At 37.6% G+C, this 19,893-nt stretch overlaps 1 protein-coding gene across 10 annotated transcripts in view; it reads left to right on the top strand.

The window, feature by feature from the left end:
* NTRK2 (neurotrophic receptor tyrosine kinase 2) overlaps positions 1-19,893 on the top strand; it is a 222,669-nt gene that overhangs the window by 168,924 nt on the left and 33,852 nt on the right. For all 10 annotated transcript variants that reach the window (XM_081945225.1, XM_081945224.1, XM_081945223.1 and 7 more), the window contains 3 exons: positions 1,604-1,734; positions 8,797-8,969; positions 17,428-17,662. In XM_081945225.1, the coding sequence (XP_081801351.1) occupies positions 1,604-1,734; positions 8,797-8,969; positions 17,428-17,662 (539 nt within the window). The remainder of the gene's footprint in view (positions 1-1,603; positions 1,735-8,796; positions 8,970-17,427; positions 17,663-19,893) is intronic.

The following is a 19,893-nucleotide window of genomic DNA, read 5'->3' as shown; positions in this document are numbered from 1 at the left end:
TTTTTATGGCTTGTGGCCATTTTGATTTGATTTTGAAGAAACACAAATTAAAGCCTGAGTAAAAAACAACATACAATGCATGGTGTCCTTGACAGATAGGAAATAACTCTTTCTGTGACAGTTTTCCTAACCCAGCATGACCCAGGTTGTAGCACATGTTTAGGACCTCTGCAAGATTTCTGATACACGTTCAACTCTGTGAAATTTCCCTCCCCGACCACCCAAGGAGTTCAGAAAGACTCAATTTGGACAGTCTTGGCAATGTTCCATTAAATATCAATACAAATACTCTTAAGTACTTGTTACTAGAAGTTGTCGTAGTATACATGAGTATGAATTCTGATGAATAATGAAATAAGCAAATTACCTGGAAAGATTATAAGGTCTTATGCTTATTATTAACATTACTTAAGCTGTAAGTAATGTTAATAAAAAGATGGCCAGGGAGCTGTAAGAAATTGATTGATTGATTGATTGATTGATTGGGAACTTTATTTGGCCAAGTGTGATCAGACCCACAAGGAATTTGTCTTCAGTGCAGAAGCTTTCAGTGTGCATGCAAAGCAACAACAATCATCATCATCATCATCAAACCAATAAGAGGGGAGAATAAAGAAGATAATAAGGAAAATACTACTATAGCCATACTACAAATTATTTGAATGCAGCCTGTTTTGGAGCAGGAAGTAGGAAGCCTAGCTAAGATGTCACACTGGAAACAGGCTAAATTGCAGACTTTGTAAAGATGAACAAAATTGCCTGTTTCATTTGATATGAAATTAGTATTCTTTTTCTAACCACAAAAGTTTCTATTTTGATTTGGCATCTATTTGCAGCATGCATTCTTATGCATATTTGTTCTCAATATGTGCATTTCTTTGCAAGCAATTTCCCCTAATATGGGTATTTTCATAGGCCATCTTTTATGCTATTTTGAGATACTTTTATTGGTCAAAGTACAACACTGCAAAAAATAAAAGATCATTGTGTTGGCCTTCCAATTCGTCCATTATCAATTGTGGGAGAAAAAATTACAATTTGAAAAAATTCAAATTGTATCAGTAACCAACCAATTTCTTCTCCAATTCTAGTCATTAATACACATTGCTCTGTACTTGGCCTGATTTCTGAAGGGTTTTTATCTTTTCATTTTAAAAACATTCAAGCTACTAACATTACAATTTTGCTCTTTCAACATTATCAATAAAGATAAAGAAGTGAAGGTACTTGTAATCAAATAAAAATTTATGTTTATTTTATTGGTGCCAAGAGAGAGAAGGATGAGTATTCAAAATACTTAAGGTCATTTTCAGTTATATACAGTAAATGCCGGAATGTATTTACAGACACAATTTATTTGTTTGTAGAAGATTATTTCTATCTTTGCAATACTGCAAAGCTCAGTATAAGCTCTGATCCTTTTTATTTTATCATAATATTTTTAATCATGAAAGGGCAAAATCTAGACATCTCACTTTCTGTGACCCATCTCAAAAGGACTTCGAAAACCCTCATAGCAAACTTCATTCAAATCGCTATAAGTTTCCACTGTTGAAAACCTAACTAGAAACAGATGACTGATCCTCCTTTTTTTACATTATAGTTGTCCAGCATATCAAACGCCACAATATCGTCCTCAAGAGAGAGCTGGGAGAAGGAGCCTTTGGCAAAGTCTTCTTGGCTGAATGTTATAACCTTTGTCATGAGCAGGATAAGATCTTGGTTGCTGTAAAGGTAAAAAAAAAAATCCTATAGACTTGTGTTATACATTGGTCATTTCTGTTTCTCCAGAATAAGCTATTTCTTTCTGAGAATATTACTCCCATTATTGTTTAGATTGATCCACATTTGGATTTCAACAGTAATACTCCTATCTCTATGTATTTACAAAATTGTGTTAATTGCTGTTGTTTTAAGGCAGATCCCTATAATCTGCAATCCAAGAGCTATATACAACTCTGCACCATTTTTGATTCTGGTGCTCCACAAGTTTCTCTAAGAACTGCTAGTAACTGTAACGGTTACTGTGATGAATTGAAAAACTATTAAATATATTTTAAAAAAATTGCTACTTGTGTTGAATAAATTCAGTGCACTGTTAAGGATGCATGCACACAAATGCAATCTAGTTGAAGTTTTTGTCCTGGCCTTATCCATTTGGGAGATTATGTCCCCTCCAGCACACCCCACAGAGGAAAAGTGAAGCCTTAAACAGAAAATGTTCTGGACCCCCGTGGCAAATCTTTTTTTTTTAAACAACGTTTTATTGGTTTTTTTAAAATTTTACAAGGAAAAAGGTAGTGGATAGGTACAAATTTTGACGGTTGCAATGTGTGGTAGGTGTCCCCACCCTCCATACTCAAAGTATACATTTGCAGAAAATTTCATTACTAAATAGTTACATATAGTCAGCATATACATTCAATTAATAAGTTCGGTCAACTTATGTCAAGCAAGTTTTCTTATTCATTTTTGTGATCTGGTTTTTCTCGGTGTCGCCCCATCTCCCCCCGCTGGCAGAGCTCCGGCCCCTCCCGTGTCCTGTGTATCTGGTGTAGGGTCATCTGGTTTTTCTAAGAGTGCTTTGTTTTTGTCCATAAAGGCCTGTGCCTCTATGGGTGTATTAATTCTAACTCTTGTGTCCTCCCAGAATACTAGCATACCTTCAGGCATCTGCCATCTGAACCACACCCCTTCGCTAAGAAACTATACCCCGTGGCAAATCTTGATGAGCTCTGCAATGAATCCCATTGCATTGCATCTATAGATAGCCCTTGACTCATGACCACAATAGATTTCTGTCACTAAGTAATGTAATAGTTAAATGAATTGTACCCACTTTTACAACCTTTTTTTCTGAGCTATTAAGCGAACCATGTGGCCATTAAGCGACCATTGCTTGTTGGAAGCCTCCTTGGGAAGGTTGTAAATGGTGATCATGTGACTTCGGGATGTTGCAACCATCGTAAATACATGCTGGTTCCCAAGGGCCCAAATTTTGATCATATGCCAACGAGAATGCTGCGATGATCATAATTATGAGAAGCGGTCATAAGTGACCTTTTCAGCATCTTTGTAACAGTTGTTAAATGAATAGTTGTAAGTCATGGGCTACTTGTATGGCCCCAGTCTTAGTTTTGTACATTTAACACAAACTGTAAATGCAGGAAGTTTCTAAACTTTATTTGTGAATTGAGCGTGCCAATCCTTTCCAGAGATTATCAGTTATGGAACACTCTATGCTATTACAGCTGTATTTCGTACCTAGGGGCAAGCAATTATGACCTCTTTACGATCTGTGGACTTCAACTCCCAGAATTCCTGAATCAACCATGCTGCTCAGGATTTCTGGGAGTTCAAGTCCACAGGTCGTAAAGGGGCCATAGTTGGTTTTCTCTGTCAAAAGAATACAAGGATTGAGCAGCCCCAGTGCATGTAACCTTTTTCTCTTCCTCAACTGCTTCCATACATTTAACAAATATGCACAAAATAAGTCTTTTTTTTAACATATCTGGGGATTTGACTTCAAAACTAAGCACTAGCTTTCATTTGGATTCACTTTGTTTTTCTAACCCCATGGTTGTCTCTGTGATAAAAAGATGAAATAGACAAGCACAATTCATGCAAGAAGAAATCCAGAAACAAGCACAGTAAGGATATGTTCTGGAGTTTGGAGCTCCAGAATAAGGGCAGAGTTGCACCGACCACCAGTTCTGCAAAATGGTTTCTGTTTTCTCCAGTTGAGATGGAGTACTTTGTGACTGATGTATCCATTCAGAAGAAATGTAGATTGAGGAGTAGCAGAACAAGCAGAACTTATCTTTGTTAATGTTCAAGCATTGTCACATTTTCTTTTCATTCATTGGATCTTTGACATGCCTTCCCACTGGTTGCTGAGCAACCCAGAACAGCATTGTGCACTGTATGCATGTGAAGAAATAGCTACTGTTGTGCCTTGTTGGAAGTCTACAGCTGAAAATGAAGTGCTTGGCAAGGAAAGGGGGAGAGCAAAAAAAAAATCAGCGGATATTCTGATCTTGTAACCATAAATAATTTGAAAAGAGTAGGTATTCCAAGATCTTGTATAGAAATAGGATAAATAAATATACACACATTCACACATAGAAAAGAAAACCATGGTTAGCTTTTTTGAAAGGAGAAGGAGAAGGTCCCAAAGGTGATGTTCAAAAGGTAACTGGACTTTCTTGATATTTTCTCTGAAAACGTTTAGCTTTTCATCCAAGAAGCTTCTTCAGTTCTGAAATGAAGAAACTTCTTAGATGAGAAGCGAAATGTTTTCAAGGAAAATATCAAGAAAGTCCAGTTCCCTTTGGAACCTCACCTTTGGGACAACCATGACTGGAGGACTGAGAATCTTCATAGAGAAGGAGAAGGAAAAGGAAAAGGAAAAGGAGAAAGATGAGAGCAATGGGTTTATTTTTACTTTCAATTTGTTTATAGAGAGTTTGATTTGTAGGTGTCCACTTTCTAGTGAGCTTCTGTGCAGAAGGACTTAAGTGAGATTTAAATGACATGCTGGCTTTCCATAAGCCTTCTAAAAGCAATGTGATGAGGGGTTATGCTAAATGGAAATAGCATTTTTCTATCTTGTTTGAAAGTCGACTTGTGCTCCATTGCTTTTATCCAGAAATGGGGTGATCTTATTCTACGAGGACACACTGGCAACAGGCTAAATTGCAGACTTCTGTAAAGATTGCCTGTCTTGTTTGATATGAAATTAGTATTTTTTCCCCTAACAACAAAATTGTCTATCCTGGTTTGGCATCTGTTTGCAGCATGCATTCTTATGCCTTTTTGTTCTTAATGTGTGCATTTCTTTGCAAGCAATTTCCCGTAATACAGCTATTTTCGTATGCCATCTTCTATGCTATTTTTAGATATTTTTATTGGTCAAAGTACTACACTGCAAAAGATAAAATACAATTGTGTTGGCATTCTAATTTATCTATTATAAATTTTGGAGTAACAATTAATTCAAATTGTATCATGTGGAACTGACAGATTTCTTCCACAATTCTAGTCATCCGTACACATTGCTCTCCATGGTTTCTGTGTTTTCATTTTGAAAACATTCAAGCCACAGAATTTTGCTGTTTAAAAATATCAGTAAAGATAAAGAAATCAGTAAAGATAAAGAAATCAGTAAAGATAAAGAAAGTAATTGTATGTCTTCAAATGAAAATTTATGTTTATCTTTTTTTATGGTGCTAGGCGAGATAAGGATGAGTATTCAAAATACTAGGGAATCATTTTCAGTATATAAAAGAAGTAGGGATCACTTTCAGTATATAATCTAGAAGATTATCTCTATCTTTGCAATATTGCAAAGCTCAGTATAAGCTCTGAGCCTTTCTACTTTATCATAATATTTCCAAAAACCTTACAATGTTATTTTGGGCTCAAAAGGAATGATAGTAATGTGGGAAAATTGCCCAAAATATTGTTTTGTCCATAAACAGAGTTGCCTCCAGTTTTGAATTCATTCTTCTTTTTCCTGCCTTCCGCCACTTATAGAATTTGGTCCAATCCTATTCAGTGTTTAGGGAGTTATCCTTCAGATGGTCCAACAAATAAATGAGCATTTACAGTTCAGGATCATTTTAGGTGAGTTGATTGAGAAACATTTTAAGATGATAGTAACTGTTTACTATCTTTACTAAGGAGAGCTACTTTGGTTTAGTGGTTAACGCACCAGGCTAGAGACCAGGAAACTATGAATTCAAATCCTGCTTTAGTCATGAAAGCCAGCTGGGTAGTCCCTTTCTCTCAGCCCAATCCACCTCACAGAGTTGTTGTAGAGAAAAATAGGAGAAGGGAGCAGTATTAAATGGATCCACCGCCTTGAGTTATTTCTAAAAATTATAAAGGTGGGATACAAACAAACAAAGCCCTAAAATTAATGAGGAAAATAAAATGCTCTTCCAGACACAGCAATGATTTAGACAAAGACATCTATTCAATTTCAAGAAAAGTTAAGCATTCATCTGAAGAAAAGCTTTATGGCAACTCTACTGTTGCATAGGACCTGTCCTCAGAGTTTGCAAAAGATTCATGGAGATAGGAGGATGTGGTGGCCACTGAAAGATCCTCCCTTCCCAATGCATTCCTCTTAATCCTGCAAAAGGCATCTGGAAAGTGCTGAGGTTAGAGAGTGATGGAGAGGGCATGGAGAATTATTGTTGTTGTTGTTGTTGTTGTTGTTGTTATTATTATTATTATTATTATTATTATTATTATTATTATTATTATTATTATTATTATTATTATTATTATTATTATTATTATTATACGATTATATCACAGCGGCCAGTTGTTTCACCAGATTTGGCATTGATTACTAGGCGGGCCCCACCCAGGGGCCTAGGACGGCGTAACGTATTTTCGTGATATACGTGCGGATCCAATCAGTGCAGCTTTTGCATTTGACTGATAGTGATTTAGTTAAGTTTTAACTGTTTTAATGTAATTCCAGTGCTTTTGGAATAGCACCCAGTGTGCCGATTACCACTGGAATTACCACTGCTGGTTTGTGCCATAATAGTTGAATTTCAATTTTTAGTTCTTGGTATTTCGTGATTTTTTCATGTTCCTTCTCGTCGATCCTGCTATCACCTGGTATTGCGATGTCTATGATTTTATTATTATTATTATTATTATTATTATTATTATTATTATTATTATTATTATTATTATTATTATTAGAGTTTCTAGTCTTATGAGAACTGCACTGAGGACACCAGCATAAGGGGATGTCATAAAAAATGTTCCCTCAAGAGTAATTCTGAAACAAAAGGAACCTATCTTGGATTAAGAGAAATTGTTCATTTGGCTGTTTCACAAGGCAGTGTATAGTTACCACAGCAACCGTTCCATCATAGAACTCAGCAGCTTCTTAGAGATCAAAAGCAAAAGCTCAGTGGGCTCCTTAGGGGTTCTATAGCAAAGGCTTAATAGCACTATGTAGATGCAACATGTTCTACCAAATGAAGTTTTATGGTTATCGCTGTAACACTCCTGGGAGAGATAAGGGTGGGTGTATTCAGGCTACTAGGGCTGTCTTTCTGCATAAATACCATTTTGCCTGTATGTAGGTATGGTTATAACAGTAGTTCCTCACAAATGTATCTCCATCTTTGCAGTATTACAAAGTTCAGCAAAAGCTCCGAGCCTTGACATTTTACTGCAAAATATTCTCTTTCTGTTATGTTCTTGGGATTCGCAACTCTGAACTCAAGTGACTCCAATATCCAAGTTTTCGATCCATCTTTTAATTTTTTTTCCAACCCAACTTTGGAATATTGAAAAGAAATTATGTCAATGCTTCGCACTTTGTCCATTCATCTGTCTGTCCATCAGCAAGACAACTCTCTCAAACCTGTACATCTAGTCCTCAATTTACGGCATTGAAAAAAGTGACTTCTGACCGTTTTTCACAGTTATGGCCTTTGCAGCATCCCATGATCATGTGATCAAAATTCAGATGCTTGACAACTGGTTGATATTTATGACCGGTAATATGTCCCAAGATCATGCGATCACTTTTGCGACCTTCTGACAAGCAAAGTCCATGGAAAAGCCAGGTTCGTTTAACAACTCGATGACTAATTTAGCTTACTAATTTTCCAAAACTCTCATAATATTATTTTGAGTTCCATCAGGAAGGGAGATGTCGCCCAAAACAAATATGAAGCTCTTTTTTCAGCTCAGTCTTCTGGACTGGCTTCAGTAATAAATATGATTTCATTCAGTACAGGTAGTCCTCAACCTACGAACTTATTTGAGCCCAAAATTTCTCTTATTAAGTGAGACCTTAGTTAAGTGATTTTAGAATCTTTCTTGCCATGGTTGTTAAGTGAATCACTACAGTTATAAATTAGTCATTGAGTTGTTAAACGAACCTGACTTCCCCATGGACTTTGCTTGTCAGAAGGTCGCAAAAGTGATCGCATGACCTTGGGACATACTACCGATCATAAATATGAACCAATTGCCAAGCATCTGAATTTTGATCACACGATCTTGGGGATGCTGCAACTGTGAACTGTGAAAAACGGTCAGAAGTCACTTTTTTCAGTGCTGTAAGTTAAGGACTAGATGTACAGGTTTGAGAGAGTTGTCTTGCTGATGGACAGACAGATGAATGGACAGAGTGCGAAGCATTGGCATAATTTCTTCCCAATATTCCAAAATTGGATTGGGAAAAAAATTAAAAGATGGATCGAAAACTTGGATATTAGAATCATTGAGTTCAGAGTTGTGAGTCCCAAGAACAGAACAGAACAGAACAGAACAGAACAGAACAGATCAGAATGTTTTATTGGCCAAGTGTGATTAGACACACAAGGAGTTTGTCTCTGGTAAAGAAGCTACCAAGAGTATCAGGAACTGTTGTATATAAACACCAAAGCACTTTATCTCTGTGGCATAACTCCTTTCAATCTTATGATCACCCCCCCGCTTCTCCCCAAAAAACAAGATACAGAAGTTGTTAAGCATCTGGATATAAATCAGAGGTTGTATTCAGCAGGTCTTTGGAGAACCGATAGCGGAAATTTTGACTACTTCGGAGAACCGATAAATACCACCTCTGACTGGCTCCGCTCCCATCTATTCTCTGCCTCCCTAGTCAAAGCTGATCGGGAGGAAATGGGGATTTTGCAGTATCCTTCCCCTGCAAGCCACCAAGCCACACCCACAGAACCGGTAGTAAAAAAAAATTGAATCCCACCACTGATATAAATACTTTCCTTTCAACTTTTGATTCTTTCTTTGTAGACTCTGAAGGATGCCAGTGACAATGCCCGCAAAGACTTCCACCGAGAAGCAGAACTGCTGACTAATCTCCAGCATGAACATATTGTCAAGTTTTATGGAGTGTGTGTGGAAGGAGATCCTCTCATCATGGTCTTCGAATACATGAAGCATGGAGATCTCAACAAATTCCTTAGGTGAATTAAGAAATATTTGTGATTTTTTTCCCTCCACATTCTATGTTCAAATATGAATTTGCTGAACACCCCTGAAGTTACATTAAGTTAGAGTCAAAAACCTGCATGCTGTTTTTCTGTAATAATCTACATTTTTTCCTCCAAGCATTTTATATGCAAGGGCTAGGAACCTTTGGTTCTCTAGATTTGCTGAAATATAATTCCCAGAAGCCACAGCAAACAAGGATAGTAATATCCCCAGAGTTAAAGTTCACTAGTATTTGATGGGATATATCTCTGATATACAAAGGGGGGGGGATCAAGTGTGGAGAAAATGAAAAAATCATAATGCTTTCAGCTTTTTACTAGTTTTACAATGAAAATAAAAACAGTTCATCATTTTACTAAGATTGTCCAATGGTATTACAAACAAGAGACATTGAAATATATAGGTAGTCCTGAACTTACGACCACAATTGAGCCCCAAATTTATGTTGGTAAGTGAGAAATTTGTTAAGTGTGTTTTGCCCCATTTTACGACTTTTCTTGCCATATTTGTTAAATGAATCGCTGCAATTCTTAAATTAATAACACAGTTGTTAAGTGAATCTGGTTTCCCCATTGATTTTGTTGGTCAGAAACTTGCAAAAAGGGATCGCATGACTCCAGGACACTGCAACCGTCATAAAAGTGAGTTAATTGTTAAACATCTGGATGTAAATCATGTGGCCATGGGGATGCTGCAGTGGTCATAAGTGTGAAAAATGACCATAAGTCGCTTTTTTCAGTTCTGTTGTAACTTCAAATGACCACTAAATGAACTGCTGTATGTTGAGGACTATCTGAATAATAGAACCAGTGGTGTGTGGTTGGCCGTACCTGGGTGCAAAAACTAAGGAGTGTTGTGATTGACAATGAAAATGTATAACTCCAAGGAATATTGGGAATGTAGGCCAAATGTATACTGGAAAATATGTTGAAAAAGACAATGGCAAACGCTCCTATTGCTGCACAAATAAGTGGCATGGATGGATGCAGCATGTCCATGAAGTTCATCTGAAAGGAGAGCTTCCTTGTTTTCTTGCCAACACTTAATAGTCTTTGCAAATTTTCCATCCCAGGTACATGAAACGATCTGTGAGATATGAGAGACGTAGTCTCAAAAGTCAAAACTAACAGTTGTTCACATTGGAAAATGCATTTATTTTTCAGAATCTCACTTTCCTGTAAATGCACAACACATTTAAAAAGTTTGGCCTTAAAGAAAAATCCCTGAAGCTATTCATCTTGAATTTGGCAGCTCTGATCTACTCAGAAGGGGCAACACTGCTTCTCACGTTTCATCTAATTTTGTCCAAGTTACTTTCTGAAACTTGGTAGACTTCTCCCTCTTGTAAAAGTTCTGCCATACATACGCATTTAATAGACCTCTGTTAAAAAGAAAAGAAAGGTAAACAAGTATAGTCATGTGTCAATTCTCCGTGAAAGTCAGTGAATGTGCAAAGATTCACATTTCCAACTCTTAATTTGTATTTGGCCCTGCAATCAATCCGAATAGCTTTCCAATGGGTCTAAGATGAAATTGGGCTATATTCCAAATTGCTGAGTTGTGGTCCAAATGGAGTAATTTGATTGGTACGCATTCCTGCGTAAGAATAGTCTTGCTGGATCAAGCCAAAAACCCATCCTTTAGTCCAGCATTTCATTTCTCATAGTGGCCTTCCAGATGTCCCTATGCCATGTGGTAATGAATTCCACAGGCTAATTACACAGTATATGGAGAAATGCTTCCTATTGTCTGTTTTAAATCATCCAACAAGTTTTATTGCATGGCCTTGGTCTTAATGTTTTGAGAGAGGAAGGGGGAAAAACCTCCCACCTGCTTTCTCCAGACTGTGCATGATTTAATATGCTTTAGTAGTCTACTCACTCATTGTCTTTCTATCAAGCTTTAGCCCATAAATGGGGATTATAGTACAATGCTGGCATTTTGAAACATATTTTTACTCTCTTTCCTGATGATCCTTTGCTATATTTTACACAGTTGCCTCACACTGAAACCACTTATTTTAGTGTTATTCTGTGATCCCAAGATCTTTGTCACAGTTAGTTACAATGCTTAGACCACAACAAATTCTTATGAGGAAGGCTTGTGTACCCCAAACATGTATTGCTTCACAGTTACTTAAATTGGACTACATTTGTCACTTGGTTGATCATTCATCCAATTTAAAAGACATAATTCCACTGTTCTTTAGTGCTATTTTTGTTGTTTATCAGCCCAAATATTTTATTATCATCACCATACTTGGGCACTTTGCTGTTCAAAATCATTTCTGAATAAGCTGAATAGATTCCCAATAAAGGGTTTTGAGGGCCTCTACTTTGTACTTCCCTCCACTGAGATAATTGCTGCATTATTTCCACTCCTTCCTCTGTTCTTTTTAACCTGTTACCAATCTATAAAAAGACCTGGGCTATTATCCCATGGATGCTAAGTTTACTCAAGAGCCTTTGATGAGTAACTTTAAAAAAACATACAAGAATGTTGAATGTTTTGATTTCTTTGTCATCTAATGCCTCAGTTGCTTTGAATGTCTTTTCTGATATATATATATATTCGTACTATTCCCTTTTTTTTCATATTCTGATACCCCCCTCCAATTATCTAGCAAAGCTTATTCTCCTTTTTGTACTCTTAATTATGACAGGAGGGGGCACGATGGCTCAGCGGTTAAAGATGCTGAGCTTGTCTGCTGGAAAGCTGACAAACCTGGGTTCAAGACCCAAGTGCATGATTGGTGAGCTCCCATTACTTCTCCCAGCTCCTGCCAACCTAGCAGTTTGAAAGCATGCAAATGCGAGTAGATAAATGGGTACCATTTTATGGGAAGGAAATAGCGTTCCATGCGCCTCCGTGTATAATCATGCTGGCCACAAGAAAATGGAAGTGCCTTCGGACAATGATGGTTCCCTTGGCTAAGAAATGGATGAGAACCGCCCCCTAGAGACCGACATGACTGGACAGGGAAACCTTTAGCTTAAATGATGACAGATTTTTCATTCATTATCTCTTACAGTAACCTGAACTCTATTCCAAACCTATGTTGGCCTCTTGGGCTTGATCCTCTATTTTTTACATTGTTAATGTACTTAGTTGAGCTTCAGTTATTAAGGCTTTAAATAATTTCTCTTTGGCCCTCTGTTTTTCATCCATCCTTTCACTTTGATAAATAATCCCTTTTGTACTCAAATGTGTTGGACTCCACAGGCAGTTCCTCAAATGAATGCATGCTAAATATAATAATAATATAGTCAGTGTCCCTTATAGATTCTGCAGTAGTTACCATTTCAATAAGATCACCGTCATACTTTAGGATTACTTAATCACTAGTTTCTTTGTCACAGCCTAAACTCTGTGTAGGTCAGAGTAATATAAATCTTCAATTATTATAAAAAACATCTATTTTTCTACATAAGTATTGCATATCTATAGAACTAATTTACAATCGGGTCCAGGTATTAATTCCCATTGTGATTCTTTGGGAGGATCTGTCTTCAACGTTGTCTATATCTTATGTTCTCTGAACTGATTTATCTTACTTTCTAGTTATTCTGAAAAGCATTATGATTAAAAATTGGCCCATGATTAAAAAAAGGTTATCAAAATAAATATATATAGATATATATTCACAAACCATGATTCAAATATATGAACAGAATGTGTCATTACTTGAAAATAGTATTTTAACTCGGGTTTCATGATCGACATATTTAAATGTGTCGATAAAGCATTTTCTATTGGTAACATCTGTAGTTCTCTACTGCAAAGCTTTTATTTTCTAAGGCAAAAAATCTGAGTAATATTTTTTATTTTTATAAATAAATAATATGTTTATGATATCAATATATCATAATTTAGTTTGGGTGAAGAATAGACTATATACTACTTTTATAGTGTTTACAGTACACAAACACATTGTACCTCATTTCACAAACAAAGTACTCTGAATTTTGCTTCAGGTAAAACCCAGGCTCATGTTAAAAATGGCTTCACCTACTTACACACATTAAAAGTCCTAAAGATTAGTACATTTATTACAGAATTAGAATCAAAGCTATTGCATCAAATGCCAAAATGCATTTTTTTATTAAAAACAAACACCTTTTGTTTTCTAATACATGCACAGCATTCCCCCGAGGAAAGATAAAATCTTTCAAATAAGGAGAAACAAGCAAATAAAACTGTCTAGTCTTGTTCTGAAAGAAGAATGCCTCCACAAAAGAGAGGCCAAGTAAAATGATAAATATATCATCATCATTGTATTTATAAAGTTCATGTTCAAGACTAGGTGTCTCTAATTAACTTTAGTCCCTAAAGTAGTTTTGCCTTAATAACCCGAAGAATTGCTGCTGAGCATTGATATAGCTGTACTAGTAGTCGTAGTGCGATTTATTTGGATTGGGTAGCATATTCTATAAATCTAGCCAGTGTAATTTGCAACCAACATTTTAGGGTTTAGTAATGTGAACCCAGCTGGGTTATTCACATCCCCAAAGTGTAGCTTAGCTGAAGGAGTGAATCATCTGCCCTAGTATAACTCAATTTCTTATTTTACATAAAAGTGTTTCTTTATGAAATATTTTTATATAGAATTTTCTTTTATAAAATGTTGCATATTAATGTCTTTGGAATAAAGCCTTAATTAAGAGTTAATTAAGAATTATGATACTTGGGGGTACTTGTCCCCGTCCCCCCCACTATTCATCGGTTTAACTTCCACGGGAGAGGTAGCTAAAATGGTGATAGAGCAGCCGTTTCCTGACTGACCTAATGATATTTGAATTATTCTATCCATTTTTATGGTTTTCTTTTTCTAAAAAAAAAAATGTTTCCCCTAAAGCAGCGGTGGGAAACTATGGCAATTTTACAACTATGGCAATTTTACAACCACTGGACTTCAACCCTCATGGTTGGTTCAGAAATTCTGGGAGCTGAAGTCCACCAATTGTGAAGCTTCCATAACAGTGGTGGTTACGGATCCTGTTGCAACCGTACCGGCATCCTCCACATGAATGTGTGCGGCACGTGTGCACCCACAGCGCAGCATGTGCATGCTTTTTACCTTCCAGCGATGCCTCCGCAAGCCTCCGCGATGCTCCAGCTGCTCACCGGTGTACGTGCCATGCACATCCACAGAAGCGCCGAAGGTTTTAAAGACAGGTCAAGAGCGCGGGCGGGCAGGAGCACCGTACCGGAACGGTACCCGATGCTTCAGGCAGGCTCCAGTACACTGTTCCATAGTTGCCCATCCTTGCACTAAAGTCTGTATATTTGCCCAATTTTTGTTAGACTGCAGACATTTTTTTAAAAGCTTCATGTACAGCAGGTGGTTAGATTGAAATCATGAGCAAGTAGATAAGAACAATCCTGTTGTAGCAACATTGTCAAGTCCTTCTCACTCATCTATTTGTTTTCCTCCTCTCCCCCCATCAATAAGCCTGATTGCCTTTGTTATTACATTGCTTTGTGTTGCTATTTTTCTTTCTATTTTTTTGTCTATCTGTTGCACTTGGTAAGTGAAGAATGGTATTACATTGTACCACAAACTGTTTTGCCTAAGAAAACTCTTAATGAGAAACGCCACTAACCACAAGCAAGCAGTGCCTTTTTGCTTTATTTTGCAGAATGAATAAATAGGCTCCCTGAATGGCCAAGAGCTGGGATATACATATATCTTTTATTTGCTTGCTTATAAAGATGCTCATCAGTCTTAGAAGGTTAGGAAAACCAGTCTACTGATAAGAGATTTGCTATCTAATGCATGACTTGGAAATTAGTGGAAAGAGCCAGCCTCCCACAATTGAATGCAGGCATTAAACATCAGTTATAATTACACGCCTTTAATAGCAATGCAAGCACCCATTCATTTATATATTATAGTAGCAGCTTGCCTTCTACCTGTTGGATTTTGAGTTGAAGCAATCTGATGGCAATATATCTTCTTTATTAAAAAATTGTTATTCGTCATTGGTAGCTTCCAGAACAGTTCAGTGAAAAAGAGACTCTCTTAAGAAAAATTATAATTTAGCATTCTTCTCTCATTTGATGCTACTTACGATAGGAGAGAAAATTTGCATGTAATCATGCTTTGGAAGGACATTTATTTCTTACCCTACAGCGCCCCCCAAGGTCACTGAGAAAAAATACGATCTCACAATTTGTAGACAGACAGACAGACAGATAGACACAGAGAGAGAGAGAGAGAGAGAGAGAGAGAGAGAGAGAGAGGGTGTCAAACAGAGACAGACAGACAGACAATTGCAGGCCAGGACCTGAAGATCAGAAAGAATTCCTGAGTGCAAAATTTAGACACAACTGCTGAAATGTTTCAGGAGCAAACACTGACAAAAGTAAATCCAGTTCTAGAGGAGATGAAACAGTGAATAGAGTGTAACTAAAAAAAAAAAAACCCAATAAAACATCCAGGCTATGCATAATTGTCTGCAGAAACTCTAGAAGCGACACAATCAGAACTTGCATATTTTGGGCTTATTCTAAACTGACCAGGTTTGTCATGGCAGCAGGAGGATATATAGTAGGAAGGGGTTCTGATTCTTGTATCCCTTGGATCAGGGTTGAATTTCAGCCGGTTCTGGAGAACCGGTAGCAGAAATTTTGAGTAATTCAGAGAACCGGCAAATACCACCTCTGGCTGACCCCAGAGTGGGGAGGGGATGGGGATTGTGCAGTATCCTTCCCCTGGAGTGGGGTGGGAATAGAGATTTTGCAAAATGGGTATTTTGCAGTATCCTTCCCCTGCCACACCCATCAAGCCACGCCCACAGAACCAGTAGTAAAAAAAACACCTGAATTTTACCACTGCCTTGGGATAGTCTTGATATATAACTGCAGAAAATTACATTGAATTGAGATGGATAGACTTTTGCGGGGAGAGATAAGAATGGGGTAGAAAGACAATATGACTAGATCACAGAGCCCTGTTAAAAGCTGATGATATTTCAGCCCCTTGGAAGTCTTCTGTTATGTTCAATTTTACACTCCTATTTGGTCACAGGCAAGAATATGACTGTATCTGATTTTCAGCGCAGTGTTCTCTGAGCTTCAAAGTATCCAGTGGCTCTGAAGTGCATGTACTTCATGGTCTTTAATTTGAGCAACCTTGATCTGTGCTTCTACTATCTGAAAAGAGTTGATTCGCAGCTCTATAGCTCAGAAATAGAAATAGCAAGCGCATCATCCATTAATGGCATGGCACATTTTGAAATCTCACATTATGTTGAGGAAGAAGAAAGAGAACACGTCCCTGAAAAGTAGCATGAAAATGAAGTGTAGAGTTGAGTGATTCTTGCATAAGCAGGAAAAGAAAGGTATTTGATCAGGGATGCATATCATAGATGTTTTTGATCGGCATTAAGTGGAAATAGCAGGAAGGTACAATGACTTATTTTTTTAAAAATAACAAAATATGTTCAGAACAGGGTGGGTTGGTGCTGTAATAGCAGGAAAAGGAAAATTGTTGGTGCTTCACTGAGAAATCAAGTTAATTCATTTTCAATATGTAAATAAAAAGTTTATAGATCGTCTTTGGGTTACGATCATTATGGAATATCTTTATCATCATCACAAGTTGTAACGGTTGTCAAAAGACTGGCCCAATTGTATGATGATGCTTTTTGTGGTTAAGAGAAACCAGTGGTTGTAAGTGTAAATGCCACAATTGTGGCACAAATGCCACAAACGAATGCTGCAGTTATAAGTGCAGACCCATTGTTCACTATGGTATGGTGCTGCCAAAACCCAGATGTTTCATCAAACCATTGGTTAGAAAATGAATATGGATTAAAAGTATAAAATTAAATAATTTAGGAAGAGAAATGTTATAGCAGGAGATATGTTAAGTTGTAATGTTAAAATCTATGCCTCTAAATAGAGTTTCAAAAATCAATAACTGGCAACAGTAACAAAATTTACTGATGTATATGTCATTTTTCTTCCACAGATGGAATCTATCCGTATGTAGCTTTCTGTATCTAGACTAGGGATGGGCAACTACGCAACTTTATGACCTGTGGACTTCAATTCCCAGAATTCTTGAAGCAGCTAGCTCAGGAATTCTGGGAGTTGAAGTCTACAGGTCATAAAGTTGACATAGTTGCGCACCCCTGATCTATAACTAGCCAATACTGTTCAAAGTCTTGTTATTTGTTTGTTTCCTAGATTTGCATCCTGCCTTTCATTCAGGAGCTCAAAGTGGCATATAAAGTGGTCTCTTCTTTCATTTTCCCCCACAGTAGCAAAACTGGCTGGGCTGAGGGAGATTAAGTGGCCCGGTTGATGAATTCTGGCCTTGTTGCTTCCATCATGCCTCCTCCCCACCCTCCTGCTTCCTTCTGTAGGGCCATCATTTGGACAGATATCATTAAATCTCCTACATTTCTTCTCTCTTCCACACAGGTCGCATGGACCTGATGCAGTTCTGATGGCCGAAGGGAGTCATTTAGCTGAACTAACCCAATCCCAGATGTTGTACATTGCCCAGCAGATTGCAGCTGGTATGGTTTACTTAGCATCACAGCACTTTGTACATCGTGACCTGGCTACTCGGAACTGCCTGGTTGGGGAGAACCTACTGGTGAAGATTGGAGACTTTGGGATGTCAAGAGATGTATATAGCACAGATTACTACAGGGTAAGTCATGTTGTACCTTGGTTTTAGGAGGAAGGAGCTATGTTCAAAATTTCTTCTACAGTAGTGGCCAAAATTGTGGACATTTTTTCGCACAAGTGTATTTTCTAAAACTAGCTAATAACACCACTTTTTTGGGAGTAGTACCATAAGATCAGGAGTGGGTTCCGACAGGCACTACTGCCAGTTTGCTTGTGTGCACGCCCTGCGTGCATGCGCAGGAGCAAAAAACAAGATGTTGGAACCTATGGCCGCCAGACCACCAAATTCACTGCGGGTTCAGCCGAACTGGTCCAAACTGGTAGGAACCCACCACTGCATAAGATTATATATCAATGGAAAGATAATTTTAGCAAGAATGTAATGCAATAATTTTTAAGAAGGATTTGCTATTAAAATAGCAGTTATAAGAAAAGTAAAACGAGATGTACAAAAATTATCACCATGTCAGTTAATACTTAGTTGGGTAACCTTTAGCATGAATTACGGCCTTACAACATCTTCCCATGGAGTCAACCAAATCTTTTAGTTCTGTTATAATGTGAAACCAAGATTGAATTATTGTTTCTCTTAACTGGGTCGCTTCTGACTAACAAGTTTCTTTATTTGGCTCCACAGATTTTTTATTGGGTTAAGGTCTGGGCTATTCCCAGGCCATTCCAGCAATGGAATATGATTATCTTGAAATTCAGAAAAAAAAGTGGTGTTATTAGCCATCAAACCTCAATTTTGGCCACTACTGTAGTGAGAGATACAAGAAAAAAAACCCCACTTGAATCCTATGCTCGGTGTAATGAGGAAATTAAAGTCATTGCTGATAAACTGATTTATTAAATATCCACAGAGTATTGCAAAAACAACAACAACAACCTCAAGCTCCTGTGTAAACAAATTATTAATTACTGTCCTCATTGAAACTTCCTTTAATGAGACAGAAGGCTGTGGTTATTGTAAAGTGACACGTTTGGGGAGGACAGAATGTGGTTATGATCCCATAAAAAGAAAAGCCACATTTGGATCAAAGTGTTTTGCTGTCCCAGCGAATTCATTCTTTATTTTAGCAGCATTACTTTGACTGGATAGACGCCCTTTTGAGCAACTCTTTACTATCTTGAGAGTTTGCTTCAAAAGTGAATAGTTTCATTTGATTAGAAAAACTGAAGAAGTAACACATAAAGACATTATTTATATTCATGCAGCTGTTTCCATTGTGAGCCGAGAAGAACATTTTTATTTCTGTTTCTGCTATTTCTTCCTTTAGTGATCCAGATTCAGCAATTAGTTGACATCTGAACTAGAGTTCTGTCTTTTGGAATAGTTGCTTTCCATGCTCTTTCATTCTCACATACAAGAATGACATTACATTATATGAGTGAACATGGGATAAAAAGAAGGATTTAGAGCAAAGGGTGGGCTGCTGCCGGCGTTACTGCCAGTTTGCTTCGTGCGCGCGCTGCATGCGCAGAATATTATAAAATGACTAAAAAAAGCATGCCAGCAACGGCATGGGTGACCAGAGAACTGGTTCGGGGGCATGGCAAGCCTGCCATCCCTACCAGTTCGGCGACCCAGTCACAATTTCCAGTACCAGTTCTCCCAAATCGGTGTGAACCGGTAGCAACCCACCTCTGATTTAGGGGCAGATGTACAAGCTGAGCATGGGAAAAGGCTGTCATCAGCCAGCCTCTATTCACAAAGTTGCAGCAGTTGTCATCATGGTTGGTCTAGCATGCATGTTTTGGTCCTTGGATCCTACAAAGTAAGTGTTGTTGGGACAAACCATGGTACCCAAAATGACTTCAGAATCCCATAGTTGGTGATAAGAAGCAGGAGAATAGTGTCATATTTGGGTTGAATCGGCAGAAGGAAGTCAAGCAACTGTAGAATTTACCCAAAGGTATTTGTTTTTTAAAAAATCCTCACAAAATTGCACAGTTGTGGAGCAAAGCACTAGACAATCACACTATCATCCCCATTTCCCAAACCCCAAGAGGTTATTGGAAATGGAGACCTTAGCTTCCCTGAATCAGAAGGGCCTTTTTTGTTTGTCTTCATTTCTCTTTTACTATGGGGAGAAGAGGGAACTAAAAGTTCTTGCTCAGAGTTCTCCCATCATTGATAGTTCCATTGCAGGAGAAAGAATTAATGTAAACGAAAGTAAATATATGAGCCTTAGGATAATGTTGCAGGATCCAATTTGAGTTGGTCACTGGGACCAAAGATTTATTTTTCTG

This window comes from Natrix helvetica, assembly GCF_964273705.1.
Source record: "Natrix helvetica genome assembly, chromosome: 2".
In the NCBI taxonomy this organism is placed as follows: Eukaryota; Metazoa; Chordata; class Lepidosauria; order Squamata; family Natricidae; genus Natrix; species Natrix helvetica.
Note: the sequence above shows the minus strand (reverse complement) of the source record. Positions and strands in the feature narration are given on the sequence as shown.